The sequence below is a fragment of the Podospora pseudoanserina genome, chromosome 2, assembly GCF_035222485.1.
Source record: "Podospora pseudoanserina strain CBS 124.78 chromosome 2, whole genome shotgun sequence".
NCBI classification, from domain to species: domain Eukaryota; kingdom Fungi; phylum Ascomycota; class Sordariomycetes; order Sordariales; family Podosporaceae; genus Podospora; species Podospora pseudoanserina.
This window is the reverse complement of record NC_085921.1, coordinates 2,725,060-2,745,319: the sequence shown is the minus strand read 5'-3', so window position 1 is coordinate 2,745,319 and position 20,260 is coordinate 2,725,060. Positions and strand designations below refer to the sequence as shown.

At 50.8% G+C, this 20,260-nt stretch overlaps 6 protein-coding genes across 6 annotated transcripts; 4 read left to right on the top strand and 2 right to left on the bottom strand.

Moving 5' to 3' along the window:
• Positions 1 to 142: 142 nt before the first annotated feature.
• Positions 143 to 1,758, bottom strand: QC764_206860 (uncharacterized protein). The gene is made up of 2 exons (XM_062944396.1): positions 987 to 1,758; positions 143 to 930 (listed from the first exon to the last, which is right to left on the bottom strand). The coding sequence occupies exons 1-2, from the start codon at positions 1,021 to 1,023 to the stop codon at positions 158 to 160; spliced, it is 810 nt and encodes a 269-aa protein (XP_062803215.1). The 5' UTR covers positions 1,024 to 1,758; the 3' UTR covers positions 143 to 157.
• Positions 1,759 to 2,538: 780 nt separating this feature from the next.
• QC764_206850 (Type I Iterative PKS) lies at positions 2,539 to 8,947 on the bottom strand (the record flags this gene model as incomplete). The annotated part of the gene is made up of 2 exons (XM_062944395.1): positions 2,539 to 8,608; positions 8,658 to 8,947. The coding sequence occupies 2 exons, from the start codon at positions 8,945 to 8,947 to the stop codon at positions 2,539 to 2,541; spliced, it is 6,360 nt and encodes a 2,119-aa protein (XP_062803214.1).
• QC764_206840 (uncharacterized protein) lies at positions 5,364 to 11,583 on the top strand. The gene is made up of 4 exons (XM_062944394.1): positions 5,364 to 9,999; positions 10,062 to 10,424; positions 10,479 to 11,231; positions 11,284 to 11,583. The coding sequence occupies exons 1-4, from the start codon at positions 9,640 to 9,642 to the stop codon at positions 11,392 to 11,394; spliced, it is 1,587 nt and encodes a 528-aa protein (XP_062803213.1). The 5' UTR covers positions 5,364 to 9,639; the 3' UTR covers positions 11,395 to 11,583.
• Positions 11,584 to 11,638: 55 nt separating this feature from the next.
• Positions 11,639 to 15,138, top strand: QC764_206830 (uncharacterized protein). The gene is made up of 2 exons (XM_062944393.1): positions 11,639 to 12,706; positions 12,766 to 15,138. The coding sequence occupies exons 1-2, from the start codon at positions 12,605 to 12,607 to the stop codon at positions 14,980 to 14,982; spliced, it is 2,319 nt and encodes a 772-aa protein (XP_062803212.1). The 5' UTR covers positions 11,639 to 12,604; the 3' UTR covers positions 14,983 to 15,138.
• A 753-nt stretch (positions 15,139 to 15,891) lies between these two features.
• QC764_206820 (uncharacterized protein) lies at positions 15,892 to 17,184 on the top strand (the record flags this gene model as incomplete). Its single annotated transcript, XM_062944392.1, has 1 exon — positions 15,892 to 17,184. The coding sequence occupies one exon, from the start codon at positions 15,892 to 15,894 to the stop codon at positions 17,182 to 17,184; it is 1,293 nt and encodes a 430-aa protein (XP_062803211.1).
• Positions 17,185 to 18,892: 1,708 nt separating this feature from the next.
• QC764_206810 (uncharacterized protein) lies at positions 18,893 to 20,115 on the top strand (the record flags this gene model as incomplete). The annotated part of the gene is made up of 3 exons (XM_062944391.1): positions 18,893 to 19,790; positions 19,848 to 19,929; positions 19,992 to 20,115. Exons 1-3 carry the CDS (start codon positions 19,541 to 19,543, stop codon positions 20,113 to 20,115), a joined length of 456 nt encoding a protein of 151 aa, XP_062803210.1. The 5' UTR covers positions 18,893 to 19,540.
• Between the last annotated feature and the right edge of the window lie 145 nt (positions 20,116 to 20,260).

The following is a 20,260-nucleotide window of genomic DNA, read 5'->3' as shown; positions in this document are numbered from 1 at the left end:
AAAATAATCATTATAATCAGCATCAGTAATCCTCAATATATCCAGAAACAAGAATTAGGTGTATACCACTATCTTACACAACCACCACCGCCACACCTCCCGCGCTCCAAGTCCCGCCCAGAGCCCGCATCACGTCTAAGCGCCCAAAGCTGCACGCTCAAACCACATTCCCCTCCTTATCAACATACTCCCCGCTCCCACTCTCCTCCCTAGGCTTCGCCAAAAACGGCACCACCGCCGCAAATGAAAACCCAAACCCAAACGCGATCCACTGGAAAACCTGAATCGTCGTCCCAGTCTTGATCAAAACCGAAGCATTCTCCATCACCGCGCTCGTAATCTGGAGTGCACCCGCACTTTGGCTCGTGGCAAGCGCAGAGGCAAACGTCATGGCAGCCGAGAGGAAAAGCGCACCATAAGTCCCGCGCTTGACAATCTTGCTCCACTTTCCTTGCTCATACCACTCAGTGGCATTCTTCTTCCTGTCTTGCTTGAAGAAAAAGAGCGCGACAAGGCCAACGATGAAGAGGACTGCAGCGCCGGCGAGGATGGAGATGAAGATCTCAGTCTGGAGGTCCTGAGCGGTGGTGATGAGATCGGTGATTTCGTTCTTGAGGAGGGTGTTATTTGATGCGGTCGCGGCGGGGAACAGAGTCGAGGAGAGGTCCTCGACGGAGCGGCCCGAGACGGTGCCGCAGAGGGTGCCGTGCTCTTCGCTGATGCCGCACATGCCAAAGTAGCCGATCCGGACTTGGACGTCGAGGTCGGTGTTGTTTGTGTTTGCGAGCTCGGCGGAGCGGAGGGAGACAACATAGATATTGGGAATCCCCGGGGAGGTGCTCACGCAGCCGGTCAAGGCGAGGGCGTGGAAGACGAGGACGGGGATGATGAAGAGGTAGGGGATGTAACGGATGAGTCCGGTGCCCTTGGCTAAAAGGTCGTTAGCAAAAAGTCATGTCAAGGGGTGGAAGAGAAGGGGGACTTACGCAGGAGGAACATCTTTGCGAGCTTCAAGACGACCATTTTGATAGATGTCAAGGAAAATACTTTCGTGGAAATAAAGACAACGTATCGTGAATTGTCGAAAAGGAAAAAAAGACGTCAAGGAAAAGATCGTTGTCTCAGACACACGCTGCTGTAAGCTGTTCGTTTGGTGATGTTGGTGGTTGTTCCGAGTCGAAGAAAAAATGACAGTTATATGCAGTTGATGAACAACAAAGGAGACAAGTTAAACAATAACCCTTGTGAACAACGCCTTTGATTCACCCGTTCCAACAATAGGAAAAAGAGAGAGAAAATAGGAGCACCTGACTGAATATGAAAAATAGAAAAAGAGAAAAAAGAAAACGGGGCAGCTTTTGTGAGTCTATCACAAAAAAGAACAATGAAACTCATGTTCGATTGTCTGGGAGCCGTCACTTATATTCCATTTTTGCAGGACCAAGAATTGCAGGGTTTGTTTTGGATCATCACCATCCACACAGTGACATGCGACGGATCGATTCTGTGTTTCTGTGCTGGAGTATTCGCGTGTAACCGTTTGCCGCGACAAAGTCAACCGATTTGACGAGACGCCACCAAGATTGAGATTGGTAGTTTGAGCAGCCGCCGAAACATCCTAGGCGCGCCATGGTCCCGTTGTCAACACAGTGAATAGGGTGAAACTGCGAAAGACTGGATGTCAGTGAACGGGTCACTCTTCCCCACCAGAGCGCTAACAAAGGCTCCACCAGATCGCTCCAGAGGCCTATTTTTGAGGCGGGCTAGCCATTTTGTCAAACTTTGCTATCCGTAATGGCGCTAACTATGTTCGGCAAGTAGGTTCAAAATTGACCGAAGAGTAGCTATGCACATGAAATTCACCATTTTGTATAGGAAAATAGTCGTTTTTAATGTCGGCCAGCTCTTCCTACTGCCAGCGCAAAGAGCCATTACACCGGGTGCGCAATTGAGAGTTCAAGTGATGGTTCAATTCAAGGCCTTCGAGCCAGGCGCGCATGCCCAGGCGGCTCGAACCAGCCATTTTGAATGGAATTGCAGGTTGGCAATTGAGCCTTTGTCAGTTGAGGCTTTGAAAATTGAGCCTTTACAGATTGAACCTTTCCTCGGAGCCTTTGGCAGTGGGAATAGTGGCATTACAGGTTGTTAAACGTGGTTGTGGCAGCTGCGTTGAAAGAATTGCTGCATAGCTTGGCACGAAATGGGGGGTTGGTTTTGCCCTGGAAAATAGGTTTTGTAATGCAGCGTTGTGTAAATTCCCAAGGCAGTTAGTGCTACTACGGACAGGGAAGTTAGACAATGTGGCTAGCCCGCCTCCTATTTTTGGTGCAATGCACTTGCAGCGGTCAATCTTGGCAGGCCTTCTCAGTAGCCAATCAACGTCGAGGAAGGACGACAAGCCCATCAAGCACAAAACAACGCCTTGGTCATAGGTAATGAAAGATATTTTGAGATGCGATCTATCTAGAAAAGAACAAAGATAATTTCGTAGTACAAAAGAGACGCATCCCGCCCCTCCCACAAAGCTTCGAAGGATGCTCAACTTCGAGCTGGCCCGATGATGGTACCTTGAAGTACCTCGCCAAGCTTCAACACCCCTGAGTCTTTCATGATGGTGAAATGGTCGCCCTCAACTACTTTGCACTGAATCTCAGCACCAGGGAGCAACATCTCCCACCCGTTCGGCCCAAAGTCTGATTTTGTGTCCAACATCCAGTCTCTTGCAGCATTCTTTTTGCCAAGTGCCTTAATATGCCTTGCTTTGACTTCCGGCCCAACCGTGTCCCAAACGCCATCTCGTGCCCACACCACTGTGACAGACCTAATCAGTGGAGTTGAAATATTTTGCATTGCAGCAGGCTTGTATCTTTCCAGTGCTTTAACCGATCCAGCAAAGTGAGCATGGGCAGTTTCCCTCATGTATGTCTTGCCCGCCTTCTTCTTGTTCTTGAAACCGTCAAACGCTCCAACTTTGTCGAGTAATGAGATCGTTTCGATAGGCAGTGGCGGGAGGGAAGCCGGACATGGTGCATCAATGAGTGTCAGAGACTCAACCACCTCTCCATGGCTTAACAATTGTAGTGCAACCTCATATGCGTAGGTTCCTCCAATGGACCACCCGGCCAGTCGGTACGGACCGTGAGCCTGTTTGTTTCGAATCTCTGCAGCAAATGAGGAAGCCAATTCTTCCAGCGGAATGGTGAATGCCTCAGGATTGTTAAGAAATGGGCTGTCAAGTCCCCACACAGGGCCAGATAGTTTCAGGTTTGGCAGTCTAACATAGCTGCTGGCACTCCCAGAGCCATCAGGGAGCAGAAACAGGGCAGGTTCTCGTGAAGATGACGATCCTTGCAGCAAGACAGCTTCAGACTGTGGAATGCTCTTGTTGTTTTGCACCTTTTCCAGGGCTTTGAACAGCTGTTGGGCTGGTAGTGTTCGGCGAGGGCCGAGAGCAGCCTCGATTGCTGCTAAACTTGGATATTCCATCAAAAAGCTGGATGGGAATATCTGACCTGTCTGTGCTTTGATAGCAGCCATGATGGACAAAGATAGTAGACTGTCAACACCAAGGTCCGCCAGAGGTACGTCATTGTCGATTTCCTCGATGCTCATTCCCAACTCAGCGGCAATGATCTTTCTGATAGCTCCAGCTCGATCTTCTACTGGAGTGCCGACGGAAAGCCCTGTGTTGGTAAACGGAGTGCATGCCTGACTCTGAGGCTGGCTGAAAATGTCGTTTCCACAAGTGCTTCCGCCATAGCTCGAGGCACGGTCGTCGTCTTCAGAATTATCAATGTTTTCAAGGTGATACCGGCGCAGTTCTGCAACAGTCAGAATCTCGGTGAAAAGACCCGCCGGTATGGCTTGGCCCCATAGTTGGCCAAGCTTGGCGGTGATAGTGATGGACAGCAAACTATCAACACCCAGATCTGCAAATACTGTGTCGTCTGCCAGGTCTTCAACGTCAACACCGACCTCGGAAGCTACCAATTGAAGGACCTGGTCAAAATCCGAAGACACGATATCATCGTCCACCAACTCAACCTTGATTTTCGGAATGTGCGAGTTGAAAGATTGCCTCTTAGCACCGAGGCTCGGCATGGGTTGCGAAGGGGTGGAGGGCTTGTCTGGCGGTGGAAGGAGGTGGTCGAAAATCGAGCGTTGGATGCGCTGAAATCGCAGACCCTGACAAACAGCCACCACCACATCGCCTTCAAAGAGATACACATCGCCCTCCATTACTCCGCGTGTGCTTGTATCTTGCATGCGGACATAGCTCTGATACTCTTTACCAGCAGACAACTGACCAACAATCTTCATACTATGCCAACCATGGGAAATGTAAACAGCATCGGCAGGGGTCCTCTCTCCGCCATTAAGCACAAAGCCTGAAAGATGGGAGAAACCATCGATCCAGTATGGGCTATGGTTGAATGTGCCATCACTGTCAGAGGTGTTAAATTTCACATTGGCCGCTGCTTCAAACAGGTTGCTGTCCATGAAGACCTCTTGCAACCCCTGGTATCGAGTGTCGTAATCCACCAATGCTGCAAACAACTTGTACACCATTGACCGGAGGATTCTGTGCGTTTGGCCTTTGTTGGAGGACTCTTTTAGACTTTCGATGCGTGCCTTGATTAGATATGCCGTCTTGGACCAGTCATGTTGCCAACATTCTCCTCGTCCGCATACAACACTACACGTGGCGTGGTGTTCGTTTCTGCTTCCATCCTGAGAGGCAAATGTTACTTCGATTTGGTCGGAACCAATCTTTTTCGTCGCAAACACTCGAATAATTTGCTTCGTATCCCCTGGTTGAATAACAAGCGGTTTGTCGACTTGCATGTCCCGGACATCCAAGGACATATTGAGCCCTGCGTCGCCCAGGATGTACGATGCAGCAGTGAATGCCATGTCTGCGTAGATAGAACTAGGGCAGAGCCCTGCGCCATTGACGAGATGACCGCGGAGAGCGGTGTTCAACTTCGGCTCGGAAGCATCTGATGCGAAAATGACGGAGATACCAGCCTTGTCACGGACCTCGGACTCGATACGATGGAGGGTAGTTGACGGGAGTTTTGTGAGGCGGTCTTGTGCCGCGGGAGACCTAGGGAGGCTATCTGCGTGGCCTTTCCGCAGAGCCCAATCACCCTCATATTGAATCCAGTAGTTCTTGAGATCGAAAGCGTAATGAGGTAACGCAGTTAGCCGCAGAGACAACTCATAGGGTCGATGGAATTCGCGCCAATCGATGTTGAGCCCCGCAGCGAAAGCTTTGGCCACTGATGTGGTCAGCATCTTCCAGTCGTCCTCGCCCTTCTTCATTGAGGGAAGGAGCTGATCAGCAGCTCCTTCCATGGCCATGGACCTCACCATTCCGACACAAACCGGGCTTGGCCCAGTCTCAATCCAAACCGTTTGCTGATTTGGGGAGTTTTGCAGACTTTTAACCGCTTCTACCGCGTCCATGAACTGCACAGGGCCACGAGTGCCCCGGAGCAGATATTCGGCACTGATGATTCCTGCACCTTCGACGATCGATCCCAGAACTGTCGACGCAACAGGTATGGCTGGTGCTGCGAAATTGACTCGATTTGCAACCGACGAGAAGTCTTCCAGAATGGCATCCATTTGAGAAGAATGGAAAGCATACTGTACCTCGAGCATTGTTGTCTTCAGGCCCCTGGTAAGAGCCTTCTCCTGCAACTCCCGTATCTGATTCAATCCTCCACTGACGACGATTGACGTAGGCCCATTTCGACATGCAATTTCGATACCGGAATCGTCATCGACACTCTTCAGGAGTGCTTCCGTGTCACCTTGGTCTGCTTGAACAGCCAGCATCGAGTGCGTACCAGGCGAGCAATTGGATACCATCAAACCTGCCCTTTTCCCGACAAGATACAGGCAGTCGCTGAGAGATAGGACACCAGCGACGCACAGTGCAGGATACTCCCCAAGGCTGTGACCAACAACGGCAGCCGGCATTACCCCAAGAGACTTCCAATATTCTGCCATGGCTAGCTCTATGGACACAATTGCCAACTGCACCTGAACCGGCGAAGCCATCGTCATGTCGAAGTTCTTGTCCTCTACAAGGGGCAGGAAAGATCCGAAGCCATGAGAGACGCATATATCGTCATTGCCTTGAAGAAGCTCGCGGAACGGTGCGCTGGTCTTGAACAAGTTTGATGCCATGCCGCTATACGCAGAACCTTGGCCAGTAAAGAGGAACACGACTTGAGGGGGCGCGGCCGGGACCTTTGTCCACGTCTCTCTTGTGATGGCTTGCTGCAGACTGTCCCGAAGAGTCTTGATCGAAGAAGCAACATGGGCATTGCGCAGATTATGATGCATCCGGCGTGCAGTGGTGGTGTAGGCAATGTCCTCTAGACGAGCGTCAGGATGTTGGTCTAAGTGCTCAAGAAGACGCTTGCTGTTTCCCATGATGGAGTTTGGCGTCTTGCCAGACACGGTAATGGCATGATGATTGCGGGGATCCACACCCTCTGTTGGTAACATGGGAGGATCTTCGATGACCATGCTGGTATTTCCGCCGGCAGCGTCGAAGTTGTTGATGAGGATCTTTCTCTTTCCATCACCGCCAGGACGAGGGCGGAATGGAGTTTTACCAAATGATATCCGGGTGTTCATGTCAGCCAGCGGTGGTAGCTTCTCGTTGATCCGGCCTTTTATTCCAATATGGGGCGGAATCATGTTCTTACTCAACATCAAGATGGCTTTGATGAGAGAGGTGACACCGCTGGCCGCCTCACCGTGGCCGAGATTGGGCTTAACAGTGCCGATGAACAGGGGTTTGTCGGCCGGGCGGTTACGGGAAAGAACATTGGTCACAGATCGGCTCTCGGTTGCATCACCTGCTTGGGTACCAGTGCCGTGGAGCTCTGCGTAATCGATCTCGATAGGGTCGATGCCGGCTTTGCTTAGGACTGAATCGAACAGTCGCTCTTGTGTCTCGGCGTGAGGATGAGTGATGGAGGATGCTTCAGCGGAGTGGTTGGTTGCTGTTGCCCGAAGGACCGCGAGGATGTTGTCTCTGTCGGCCAATGCGTCGTCCAACCTCTTCAGTACGATGACACCTACTGCGTCTGCGCGAACATAGCCGTCCGCATCATGATCAAAGGTTTTGCAACCTCCAGTTTTTGACAAGAAGCTCCCCCGACTTAGCCCAGCAAACAAATCGGATGCAGTGAGCAGGTTAGCACCACCACCCACAGCCATGTCCACCTCGCTACTGAGCAGCGCAGAGCAGGCCAATTGGATACTAGCTGCGCTGGATGAACACGCTGTGTCAACGGAATAGCTCGGCCCTTCCCAACCGAAATGATAGTTCAGTCTACCTGGACCGAAGGCGCGAATGTTGCCAGTGATGAAGTACGTGTCGACGTTCTGACTCGCGTTTACCTCACGATAGTCGTCACCTGTTTGGCCCATGAAGGAGCCGATCCTTTTGGTATTGGTAGACGGCGTTGCATTGGGAGTGTACCCAGCCATCTCGAGAGCCTCGTACGTGGTCAGAAGGAGCAGTCGTTGCTGAGGGTCTGTTTGAGCAGCCTCACGGGGAGACATATTGAACAGTCTCGTATCGAAGTATCCAGGTCGATCGATGAACACACCATATGGTGTCAAGCTAGTGTTCTTGGCCTTGCCAGAAGGATCAACATGGGTGTTGATATCGAAACGATCAGGACGAATCTTTTCGTGGAGATTGCGGCCGTCCTCAAGCGCTTGCCAGAAATCTTCTAGTGTCTCACTTCCTGGAAGCCGGACTGACATGCCGATGATGGCTATGGCGTTGGGTATCGATGAAGTGTTGTTCAGCGTCGTTGCACTACTGGGAGTCTTCAATTTAATACCATGGCCGTGCAGGGCTTGCTGAATTGCCTTTTCACAGCTAACTGGTCCAAAGGCCAGAAGGTTCGGTTGGGATGAGAGAATTTTGGTAAGCCCTTGAGTACATGCGTCGAACAATATAGGATGCCGGAAGATGTCGCCCACAACCTCCACCATAACATTACCAAATGACGACTCTTGATAAGGCAAGCCTGAATGAGGAGACAGAAGAAAGGGATGATGTACAGGTTTCGAGTGTAGAGAAGGGTTCATATTCTGGAGAAGCACTGTGGGCTGAATGGGCCGAAGATTATCGGCGTGAAAGGCCGCTGCAATGGGAAGTGGAATTCTTTTGCATTTTCCGAAGATTGAGGTGGAGCTGAAGAAAGCTTCGGTAGCGGAAGGCGGGCCGCTAATCGTCACTGAGTTTGGGCTCTCAGCACTGATGTATACCTGGTGTCTGGGCATCGAGTTGCGGTTGAAGATGCCAATGGCTTCCCTAGCGGCAGAAATATCGACCTGGGAGACCAGAGTAGCCCAGCTGCCAGTGGATGGATCTACCTCGTGGGACCTTTTCGATGCCGCAAGACCGACTTGGAAAGCAAGATGAACAGTTTCATCTGCAAGTGCGATCACTTCGGTGAGGTTTCTGGAGCACGAGACAACCGCGGCAGGGAGAAGGCCAGTACATAACCCGACAATAGCAAGCCTGTCCTTAGAAGCGTCTAGGAGCCCTGGGTTGTTTTCGAGATATCTAAGCTGTCAGCATTCAAGAGCTAGGCTTGTTTGACAGGACATCTTACACGATGACATCGCCAATTTGCGCGATACACAGAAGTGCGGCATATAAGGCAGGGGATGCGTGATCTTGTTTCGACACGGCGGCGGCGAGCTCGGAGAGAGAGGTGAAATTTGGAAAGGAGCGTCGATAGTGAGCAGGGGCTTGAAGTACTGCACTTCTGAGTCTATCTGTGGCCTTCCGCAGAAATGTTGCCAAGGTCTGATTTGATGAAGCATTTCTGGAGAGAGATTGTATTGAAGGTAGGACCTCCCCTGTTTGGTCCCCAAAGAGAAGCAAAGTGTTGGCTGTCATTTTCTTGGTGGTGGTTCAAAGACAGGCAATAGTCACAAATGAAAGGAAGCAGCAGTACAATCAGTATTTGTTTGACAGAGATCTTGGTAAAGTGCACTGGTATCACGGCTCTTATATAATCACCACGACACTTACTGACCTTGGCTCTAGCTTTCCTTCCTGCTCCACATTTGTACTTTAACATCAACTACGGAAATAACCATCAACGCTGTCAAAGATGGGCTCGTATCAATGTCAAAACCTGCCTTCTGCCAGTGTCCGAACCAAAACATCAGTCATTGACATCGTCACCGCTCGGTAGGACCGGACATTTCCAGAAGGATTCCTATTCCGAGTCTAGATCCCACGCAATGTTTACTCGTTACCCCATCGGTGTGTCCAGCACCGGTAACCTGGATTGCGCTAACGAACGACCCGTGGTTTTAACGGTGCGGCGGCGTGGCTTGGTGCATGTTGGCAGTTGTCATTGCCACTCCCGTGCACTATGTTTAAAGGTGACATGGGACCGGCACAGTCACTCATAGCTACTCAGCTCCGGGTCTTATTTTCCCAGACAGGAAAGCAGCTAGCATTTTGTCGGTCTGACCGCAGAACAATTCCCCCCACGAAACGCCAAGACTCGAGTCCAGACAAGAAATATAGCATCGACGGAGCACCAGTACACGGCATGCTTTAATATTGACCAACCGAGCATGGTCTTCAAGCACACGGCAGTCCTGATAACGCAGGTTTTCGTTTGTGGTACATTCAAGATTTTGTTTCATATAAACACCATGATCCTTCAACTTGCTGCATTGGTCTTTGGGGCGATATATGTGGTGGTGTTGACATATCGATCCTGGGCAAGACATTGGAAAGTTCCTGGACCCTTCTTCGCATCCATATCGAATCTCCCCAGGCTCAGATGGGCATGGTCTGGCGAAGCACATCATGTTCATATGCAGCTGCACGACCGATTTGGTAGACTTGTACGCCTCGGGCCGAACTGCATCAGTATTGACGACCCAGAAGAGGTCCTAAAAATTTATGGTACTGGGGTCAATCTCAAAAAGGTAGGTAACTCCGACGCTGTAACACAGAAGAGACGGCAGATCTGACAGATGTGTTTCACTAGTCCGATTTCTACAAGGTTATGCAGCCCATGTCATGCGGCAGGGTGATCCAAGGGCTGTTCAACACCCAGGATGACGACCTCCACCGGGCGATGAAGAGACCGATTGCCAATATATACTCAATGTCGAGTCTAGTCGAGTTTGAGCCACATGTTGACACCACTATTTGTTTCTTTCTGACGAAGTTGGATGAAATTTTGGCCAAAGATGGGCAAACAGTGGATCTTGGGACATGGCTTCAGTGGTTTGCCTTTGACGTGATGGGCGAGATCACGTTCAGCAAACGTCTTGGTTTTCTTGATGAAGCAAAGGATGTCGACGGGATCATGGGCAGTATTCAGAAGGTCTTCAAGTACGCCTCATGGGTAAGTGATATCCGGAACTTGGACCCTCCTCCCTGAACGCTAACGGTGTAAAAGGTTGGCCAGATCCCTTGGCTTGACAACCTCTTGGCCAAGAACCCTCTCGCGCGCTTCCTTCCCGAAGGCAGCTCCCCCATTGTGGCGTTTGCTCTCGCCAGAGCGCATGAAAGATCAAACATCAGCGAAGTAGAGAAAACAACCACGTACCATAATACCAAGGACTTCATGTCTCGCTTTCTGGAGGCCAAGGAGAAGAACCCGGATATCCTGGACTGGTTCGTCACTGCTTGGGCGACATCGAATGTCTTGGCTGGGGGCGATACGACTGCCATCATGATGAGAGCCGTCATTTACTTTCTGATCAAACATCAGGACTGTCTTGGTAAGCTGATGGAGGAACTTTCACAGGCGAATAGCGAGGGCCGACTATCGGATAATGTCACATGGAAGGAGTCTCAAAGTCTCCCGTACTTGGATGCGTGCGTTAAGGAGGCGGGCAGGTTACATCCTGTCATTGGGCTGCCGCTTGAGAGGGTGGTGGGTAAAGGTGGCGTGGAGCTTTGCGGCGTGCACTTTGAGGGGGGGACGGTTGTGGGAATGAATCCTTGGGTTGTTCACCGCAGCAAGGAGGTCTTTGGGGAAGATGCAGACAAGTTCAGGCCGGAGAGGTGGTTGTGTGAGAGGGAGAGAAGGGTCAAGATGGAGAGGTGTCTGTTGACGTTTGGAGCTGGACGGAGGACGTGCTTGGGGAAGAATATCTCATATTTGGAGATTTACAAGCTGATTCCAACTTTGTTTTGGCGGTATCGGGTAAGTCTTCTCCCAAAAAGTACACCAAGCCGCATGCTAACATTGCTGATAGATGACGCTTGAGGGCGACTGGAAGGTGCAAAACCATTGGATGGTTGCTCAGACTGGGCTCAATGTCCGGATGACTCCAAGATGCGGTGGCAAGAAGGAGGTTTCGGTTTGATCCGATAGACACGACTTGTTAATCTTTGTACAACATCAAACATAAACCGTAGATTTCTTTTGTCTTTCCTTGCATGTTGGGTGTTTGCGACATGGCAATGTTGAGGGTTAGGGTTCATGAGATGACCCTGCTTGTAACACCACTCCATATATGACGATATTAACAATACCATGGCACGTTACTTTTCCATTTTCTTCAAGTCACCTGTCTACAGACCTTTCTGCACTGCCTCATCTTTGCCGGTTGACGTGTTTTGCTCTAGAATGCTCAATGCCAATAGAAATCCGATGAGTATTCCGTCGTTCGCCGACGTCGACGTCGGGGCAGCAGTCGCAATATCGACTTGCTTCTTGACCGCCCTTGAAGAGCTGCAGCTTCACTGAGGCTCAGCCCTACATGTGCATACGAAGTTACGCATGGAAGGTCACGTGCGGGGGCCTTTCCGGACCACCTTTCCATGAGCCCAGCTGGTCGGGTCAGACCCCGCACTTTGCCGTGGGAAGTTGGGAAAAGCAGGGAAAAGCTTAATCTGATCGATCCAATCGCAAGCTTTTGAGGGGAGGTGGTATCAGGGGCTGTGTTTATGCAGTGGAACAAAAGGAAAGCTTCGTTGCATTTCTGCCCGAGGAGATGCAGAGAGGAATGTCGTGTTCCCAAGGGCGCTTGGGATGGCTACTGTTGAAAGAACCGACACCAATGTATGGGCCGTGATTAATAATGCTGGTATTGCAGTAGAAATTCCTCCAGCCACATGAAACTGTCTTGATGCTTCTGCATGGTCTGCAATGCATGGCAGGCCTCTGATGGTGGTGGTAGTGGTGGTGGCGCGGGGTTACTTTCCGGCCATCTCTCGTGGTCGCTCCTTCTCCCAATGCAATCATGCAGGCACTGCCTCCTGCAAAAGGACTCGAGGTAATGACACTATTGACCGATGTCAATCCGACGCTACATTCCCTTCCCGCCATTGGCTTTCATCCGGCTTCTGCTGGCCTTCTCAATGTCACTGCCTCAACTCCCTTCCGCTCCCGATTTCGTTCGGCATGGGTCCTGCCCGAGTGACTGATGACGCATCCCGGAGCTTGGATTTATCTTCACTTCTGTCCTCCTTCTGCGTGGGATCAAGATCTTGATCTCTCCTCCCTGAGGTTTCAATTTTGGGAAAGTCCAAGAACATATTTTGCTCGCAGGTTCCGACTGTTGGCACTTCGACATGACTTTAACATTCAGCCACATGAGCGCTGACTCGTTCATCGAGCAACAGCTGAAAGGGAGGAAACGACCCAGAGTTCGGGAAGCTGTGTCTTGCTGGCAGGTAAGATGAGTCCCTACTAAGCCTAAAGCTGGATCACATTGGATGTTGACATGGGGAAGTGCCGGACGCGAAAAACACGATGCGATCGCGAATCTCCCTGTGGCCAATGCAAACATCGTGGTATCGCCACCGAGTGTATTTACAGCACTCCCAAAGACCGCCAGGACGTTCCAAGATCGCGATCAAGACTGCGCGTTCCTTTATCGTCCTCAGCTCCCTCACCATCAGCACAACTATCCCCTGAGGGCCCGACACAAACACACACGCCACCAGACAGCTGCTCATCAAGAGGGGAAACACCAGAGTCCACACCAACAACGCCATCACCAGCCGAAAAGCAGAATGTTGCTCGCGCACCGAGAGGCAATGCCTACAAGGGCACTGCATTCAAGACTCGCGTGATGGGTCTGAGCCATTGGTTGGCTCCATGTAACGAGATGACAGTGTTGAAGGCAATGTTGGATCACTCGCCTGAATTTCACACTAGTCGCAAGGCATTTGCCGAGCTCAAAGCTCAGCTAAGGACATACAACAATGTCTCCGAACCGTCAGTGGGAAGGGACAGCACCAGCCTTCGATCGCTATTACCCGAACGACAGGAATGCGATGCGTGGATCGCGAAATACTTCCAGACATATGGGCGCCTGTACGGAATCCTCGACCAGCCAGCTTTTAACAGGGATTTGGATCGCATTTATTCAGGTTCCCTCGATCATCCGGTGCACATATGCAAAATCCTGCTAGCCGTCAGCATCGCCATGCAGAGCAGCGAACAAGAGAGGCACCGTGGGAGGAGATTGGCCAGGGCTGTCGAGAATTGCATATATACACCAAAGTTCCAAAAGCCATGTTGTGGTGTGGTACAGATTTTGCTGCTACTAGCAGTCATGAAGAGCATTTTGGCGTCGGAGACGGACAAAATGTACGATTTGCTTCCGCTTCATGGGCTGATCAGGGATATCACAACCAGCATGGGTCTTCATCGCGACCCAGCACTCTTCGTGGAGGTCACGCCGTATTTTGCCGAGCTCAGAAAGCGCCTCTGGTGGTGCTTCGTGCGGTTGAATTTGGAGTACTCGATACGAAGTGGAACACAGTTCAGTTTGCGCTTGGAGGAAAGCGACTGCCCATTACCACTGCCGATCAGTCTCCGTACGTTAGACCGGGAATCCGACGGAACGACAGACTCGGATCTTGAAAGGACAGCCGAAAATGACATCAAGTTTTCGGTCGCTGCAGCAAAGCTGGCCCAAGTCATTGGACCTTTACACCAAACGCTTTATTCACCCCAACCTCCTTCTACCAACGAACTTCAGGCGCGTCTTCGAGCGGGATTTGGGAAGTTCCTGACAGAACTACCACCTGCACTGAGATCTGGCGCCAAACCCACAGACCCAATCGAGGAGCTTCAGCAATCTCTGATCTCGATCCCAATGACCAGCTTCCTCTCTATTACTGGACTGGGCAGCACATTAGGCACATCTCCAGAAGCTTCGCAACGCAGTCAGCTGTTGGAACTGTGGGACAATGCCGCTTCTGTTTTGCACCAGTTTCGCAGTTTATGCCAGATTAGCTCTGACATGAGCAACATGGCCTGCCAGCTATTCTGGACCGATGCTGCTCGTTCGGCGATGGCATCTTGCTGGATTCTTGGCCGACTACGCCAGCTAGACAACATCCACATTCTCTGCCACCCACAAAGGACAGGGTGTGTCTTCCGCGAGCTGTTGACCAAATCTCTGGTTTTCCTGCAAGACCTATGGCAGACGAGGTATCACCTAGGAGTGGTGGCAGCCAAGTTCAATTTGTTGCTGGCGGTCAGCATCAACGTCACATCAAATCTGTACGCCGATGACGTCGACACAGAGACATTCAGGCAAAGACTCTTTGACGGGGCAGCAACGGCAGCACAAGGGCTGATTGCGAATATGCAGCATGGCGTGCAGCTACGGCAGCAACAACAGTTCTCTGTGCCACTCATTACGCTGGATCCTCCACTTCTTATGTCCGGTTCTGTAGAATATCCCACGTGGGAGGTGTCGGATACTGGCGTAGGGCTGTTGGGTGGTCCGGACCCCTTGTCCCGGGCCAGCACACCTTTGTTGGGGCCTGATTTTCTGCCTTTCGATTATCCCACGAATATGGATTTTGCTGGTACTATGTACACGAACAATGACTTTGGGTTTGTCATGGGGACTGGGGGGATGTTTCAGGATAATATGACACTGGGATTGCCGCCGTTTGTGGAGCAACAGGGGATGGTGCCTTTATGGTAGATTTATTGGGGGTGGAGTTTGGGCAGGGAAATAGTTATTGATACCAAAAATGAATCTCGAAATATCTCTTTCCAATCTTACCCTCTCCCCCTCCCCAAAAAAGAGCTTTACAAACCATTGAAGATGAACAGCTATTCATGCTTCATGGCAGATGCTTCAGGGCAACCATGTTTGAGAAACCAGTGCGCTTGCCTCAGCCTTTATGCTTTCTTTCACTCTGTATTTCATCCAACATTGTTTAAAGATTCGAACCCACAAGTCAACCTCGCAATTTGCCTCTTTTATTGAGGCACAGTTGGTGGGCTGATTGAGATTCACGTAGGTATGTAGTTGCCCCTTGAACTCCCCCGGTCTGTATGTCAGGGTTAGGGTCAAAATATAGCGCAGCAAAGGTACGAGCAGTGCACCGCGTACAATAATCCGTTTTCTGGGAAAAGGAATGGGCCTGTTTGGGGATAGAGGTTGAAAGAGAAAAAGAAGGCAGTGCCTGCAAGACTAATCTGTGTTACAGGGTACAGCAGAAAAACAGCCGGACTTTATCTCCTGTTTTTGGGTGTTTTGCGATTGGAGCGGATTCAGGGGGGAGTGGGGCTGCATAAAGGGGGCTGTGTTGCATGGCAACGGAATGGGCCAACCCTAACCCTGGGAGTTAAATTTCTTTTTTGGGTTTCTCCTCGGAGATGTTAGAGTGGGTGTTTGTTCGGAAGGGGTTGATGGCGAGAGGAGTTATTGGTACGAATAGAAGAGGGACAGCTGGTGGTGCGGCTGAAGAGCTAGTTGGATTGAGGAATACGGTGAGGATTGGGTTAGCTTGGGCTCAGCTGGGTTGGGGTTGTAGGCTTGAAATCTTGGGCTCGTGGTTTCCGTGAGAAGAGAGTTGTGACGCTTTTGTCCATCATCGATCCGAAAATGGCTCCGGTATCCATCACTACTGCGCTTTTAGATCTTGTCGCCGTCGTCGGGGAAACGGCAGCGGCGGTTGCTACGTTTTGTCGGCGTTCCCGAGACGCAAGGTCTGACCTTTTGGCAGTGACAGGCGAGTTGGCGCAGCTTCAGCTCGTGCTCGAGTTGCTGAGAGAGGATACGGCTGTCATTGATGACGGCGCCATACCCGAGGATGTTCACAACCGAGCTCTTTCGACGATCGGGAACTGCTCGAATGTCATTGAGGAGATCAACAAAACCCTTGGCAGCTGCGAGCGCCCCAATCGGGGCCTGCAGTGGACGTTTGCGATTAAGGCTGAGGTTGATGGTCAGCGGGAATTGTTGAAGGCTCACCGAGATACACTGCACATGGCGCTGGATGCCGTTGCTCTTTTGGCTGTTAAAGGTCTTAAGAGTGCCAAAATTCAGGTGTCGGTGACTGTGCACGACGTCGGTTCGGATTCGGAAGAGGTGATAGATGTCTGCACCGCGGTCACCACCCCCTCAACCACTGGGGACCAGAATTTGGGATTGATTCAGAACACCGGAGCTGTCACAATATACACCGAGGAACCACCACATGATCCTAGATCCCAGTGGGATGACATCTTCGAAACTTTGGACCAGGACAGCAACGGGATTATAAACGGTGACGAGGCGGTGCCGTTCTTTCAACAGTTCAACCTACCAAGCCAAACCCTTGCTGAAATTTGGGACCAGGCAGATGAAGGCAGCCGAGGATATTTGACCAAAGGACAGTTCGCTCATGCAATGGAGCTCATTCAGCGCGCCCGCCACGACCAGCTCTTCAACAAGCTTGACGCAGGAGGGAAAGGATACCTCCTTGGCACGGAAGCAAGCCCCTTTTTGGAACAGTCCTGTCTACCAGTGGAGACGCTGGGGAGGATCTGGCAGCAGGTGGACAAAGACAACAAGGGGTTCCTCAGCAGGGAGGAGTTTGGGATGGTGTTAGATCTTATTAGGGGGGAAAGGTTGGTTGAGCCGGAGGATAAGGCGCGGTTTGATGAGGTCTTTGCTAGGCTTGATGCGGATGGTAAGGGTATGATCACAGGGGAGGAAGCGTGTGCTTTCTTGAATAATTCCAAACTGCCGGATCTGGTGTTGGGACAGATATGGGAGCTGGCAGATGTGGATACGGATGGGTATCTTACCAAGGATGAGTTTGCCGTGGCGATGTATATGATAAAGCAGCAGAGGATGGGGGTTACGAGACTGCCGAAGGTTGTGATTAGGGGTGTGAGGTTCTTTGATTCATAGGCATCAGATAGTGTGATCATCAAGTAGGTAAATTACTGGGACTGCGACTGGCGGGACGGTCTAGGCACATCGATCCGATACCTCAACTGTGAAGAAAGGTTATCATCATCCTGATCAAACCGCAGTCTCAAGGCTCCGGCTAACAGACCGGAAAGGCGCCTTTTCCACACAAGATATGTTATGATGGCTGTACCTGCCTGCTCAGTTTGGGCAGGTGCATCCGCTGGTCATCTGTCTGAGTGAGGTCGCTCCGCTGGGTGCTCCGGCCAATCTGGGCATGTTTGTTTTCTAGCTCTTAACTTCTCGCAGTTGACTTTCCATAGCTTTGAATTCAACTCTTACATTCCATCAAAATGTCCATCACAATCCGCCCCGCAGTTGTTGGAGTGGGGGAAGGAGGAAGCAAGGGAAAAAAGAAAGGGCTATTAATGTCATTCCGACACCAATGGGGGAGGCCTTGTATGTCAAGCATGGGTTCAAGGAACTAAGGAGAATGATTGTGCAGGTCAAGGGGGATGATCAGAGTTTAGCCTTTGCGTCCATGGTGTGGAATTCAAGAAAGGAAATGAATTAGAGGGGAAAGGCATGATTCAGATTATGGAGGTATTCAGCATGGATGGAATTATTGGTTTAGCAGCGGTACAGCGATGGGTCATGGTTGCAGTTTTATGATAGAGGTCGCTTGTCGACTCAATAGTCATTGTTGGCCAGTCAATGATACTTTGTTTCATGTATTTTTCCCAGGCTTTTGTCCTGTACTTTGACCCTGAACTGCACAATTGCACATGGTTGAGAACAAAGCTTCCCTGGAAAAGTGATCGCAATATGCAAAAGATGGAAAGGTTCGGCTTAAGGCTGAAGGTCCCGTTCCTTGCCCTGTGAGAACTCCCCCGGCTCTCTCTGCCCATATCTTACCGCCCAAAGTTTGGCTTGAAGTTGCATGGTAACTGTCATGATCTTCTACAAGTGTTAAGCACACACAATCTGTGAGCGGATATACCCCTTGCGTCGGCCTTTGGCTAAGGACGTCCTTTTGGTACGATACAATCACGAGGAGCCTTCACTGAATCATGGATCCCATGACATGTCTGATACGGGACTTGGTCCTGTGTAGAATTTAAATCATAATAAAAAGTTGAATTAACTACTAGGGAAAAGAAAAGATAATTGGTCGGCTATGTAAGAGCGGACTCCCCTAAATATGCGTGGAAAAGGTTACTTTGCCGCACTCCCTTCGGCCTTTGGTAAAGCCTATTGGCAAGCTACCCTTATATTGCCCTGCCCTTCAAACCTTTTATTCACCAAGGCCCTTGGCTCTATAACAATGTCTATGTAGGGGTTTTCTGCACCGAGGTAAAGCGAGTCTGCTGACGATAAATAGAACCGCCAGGCTTGAGACAGAAAGCCTACGCGAAAGGTTCCCATGACGCCATTGACTTGTGAGCCGTATTTATAGCTAATGTGACTCACCGTCACCTGTGCCAGGTGAATGGTTTCCTCGTGGCCTTGAGGTCACCAATCTATTACGAAACCACGTGAAAAGCAGAAAGAAGTGCCGCATGGAGTTGTCACTCGTGCCAGCTCATGCAACCTACTGCCTAAGTTGGCTATCAACCGGCACGCAGAGCCTCTGAGTGACATGAGCTTCTGCGAAAAAAAAAAGGAGCTGCCCCCACAGGTGGCCTCTTGGCCAACCCAAAGCATCATCGTTGTTGTCTGCGGTCAGTTGTTCCTTGCCATATCCCGTAGATACATAGCTCTTGAACAAGATCCTCCTCAGGACTGGACTCCCCGAGCCCGCCTAGCTGAGTGAATGGAGAGGGCCGTGCTTCCAAAGCCTCTATTTCCCCCCTTGCCTTTCCTGCTTTCATCCCAACTCCCCTCTGCCAAGAAAATACCAGACACACGCATTTTTCTCCTCCAATAAAATCTTCCAACCGTATCTAAGCCGCAACGACGCCGAGCAGAGCCGCAATGACGCGCGCAGAGCCGCACTCGGCCGGCCCAAACGACATCACTAGCCGAGATTCTGTGACTCCCAATCTCCATCTGATCTTGTCACTTGTTCCCAAGTGGAGACCAAGCAGGCAAAAGATCATTGTTTACTCTTCTGTTCGCTCGAGATAACCAGATTTGCGAGCAGATAGCGGAGTTCGCAAAGCCCCACGCGTAGAGCGTGGGTCACAAATTCCCAGTATATATTGAGCACATCCCATCCTTTTCTGCCCTCCCAATTCTCTTCGCTCCCAGGCTCAACAGGATCATCTTGTTCTTCTCTTGTACTCAAGCATCTAACCTGTCCCACCACCCATTCGCCACTCCTTTACCTTTGCCCAAGCCTCTCATTACCGCCAAAATGGTCTCTGTTACCTTCTTTGCTACCATCCTCTCCATGGGGCTTGCTGTCCTTGCAGCCCCGGCCAACTTCAACAACACTTCGGTGGTCGAGGCCCGCGACAGCTGTGACTCCACGAAGTCTTTCTGTCCCAAGGGTGACCATGGTCAGTGCAACCCCGGAGTTGACGGGTGCATGCATATCTATTATTGCGAGCACATCTGGTCTCAGGGCGACTGTGCTCACAGTTACTCTTGGACCGGCGAGTGTCGTAAGTATTCCGATCCGCTGTTTCATATTCTTACTCTTGCTGACGTCCCATTCTCAGGTAACATTCCCGCCAAATTTGACAATGCCATCAGCTCCATTGCCAACGAGAATGTCGACCAATCCGACTGCCACTGGTTTGAGTAAGTGCGCCCTCTTCGCTTCATGACATGGCCAGTGTGCTAACCATCATCAACCAAAATAGTGGTGCGGATTGCACCGGCGCCCAGTATTCGAACGAGAACGACCAAAACCTTGCCGATGGCAATGGTTGGTGGAACGACCGTATCAGCTCCTACCGCTGCGACTACCATGGCCCCACTTCTTAAGCCCGCGGCATCAGCTTCCTTTCTCTCAATTCTTAGCTGGTTTTCCCCGTATCAATCAACATCTGGAAATGGGTCGGAATGGGTTGGGCGTATGGAAAAGGAAATGGGTAGACAAGGGTTGGGTGAATGTTTCTCTGAATAACAA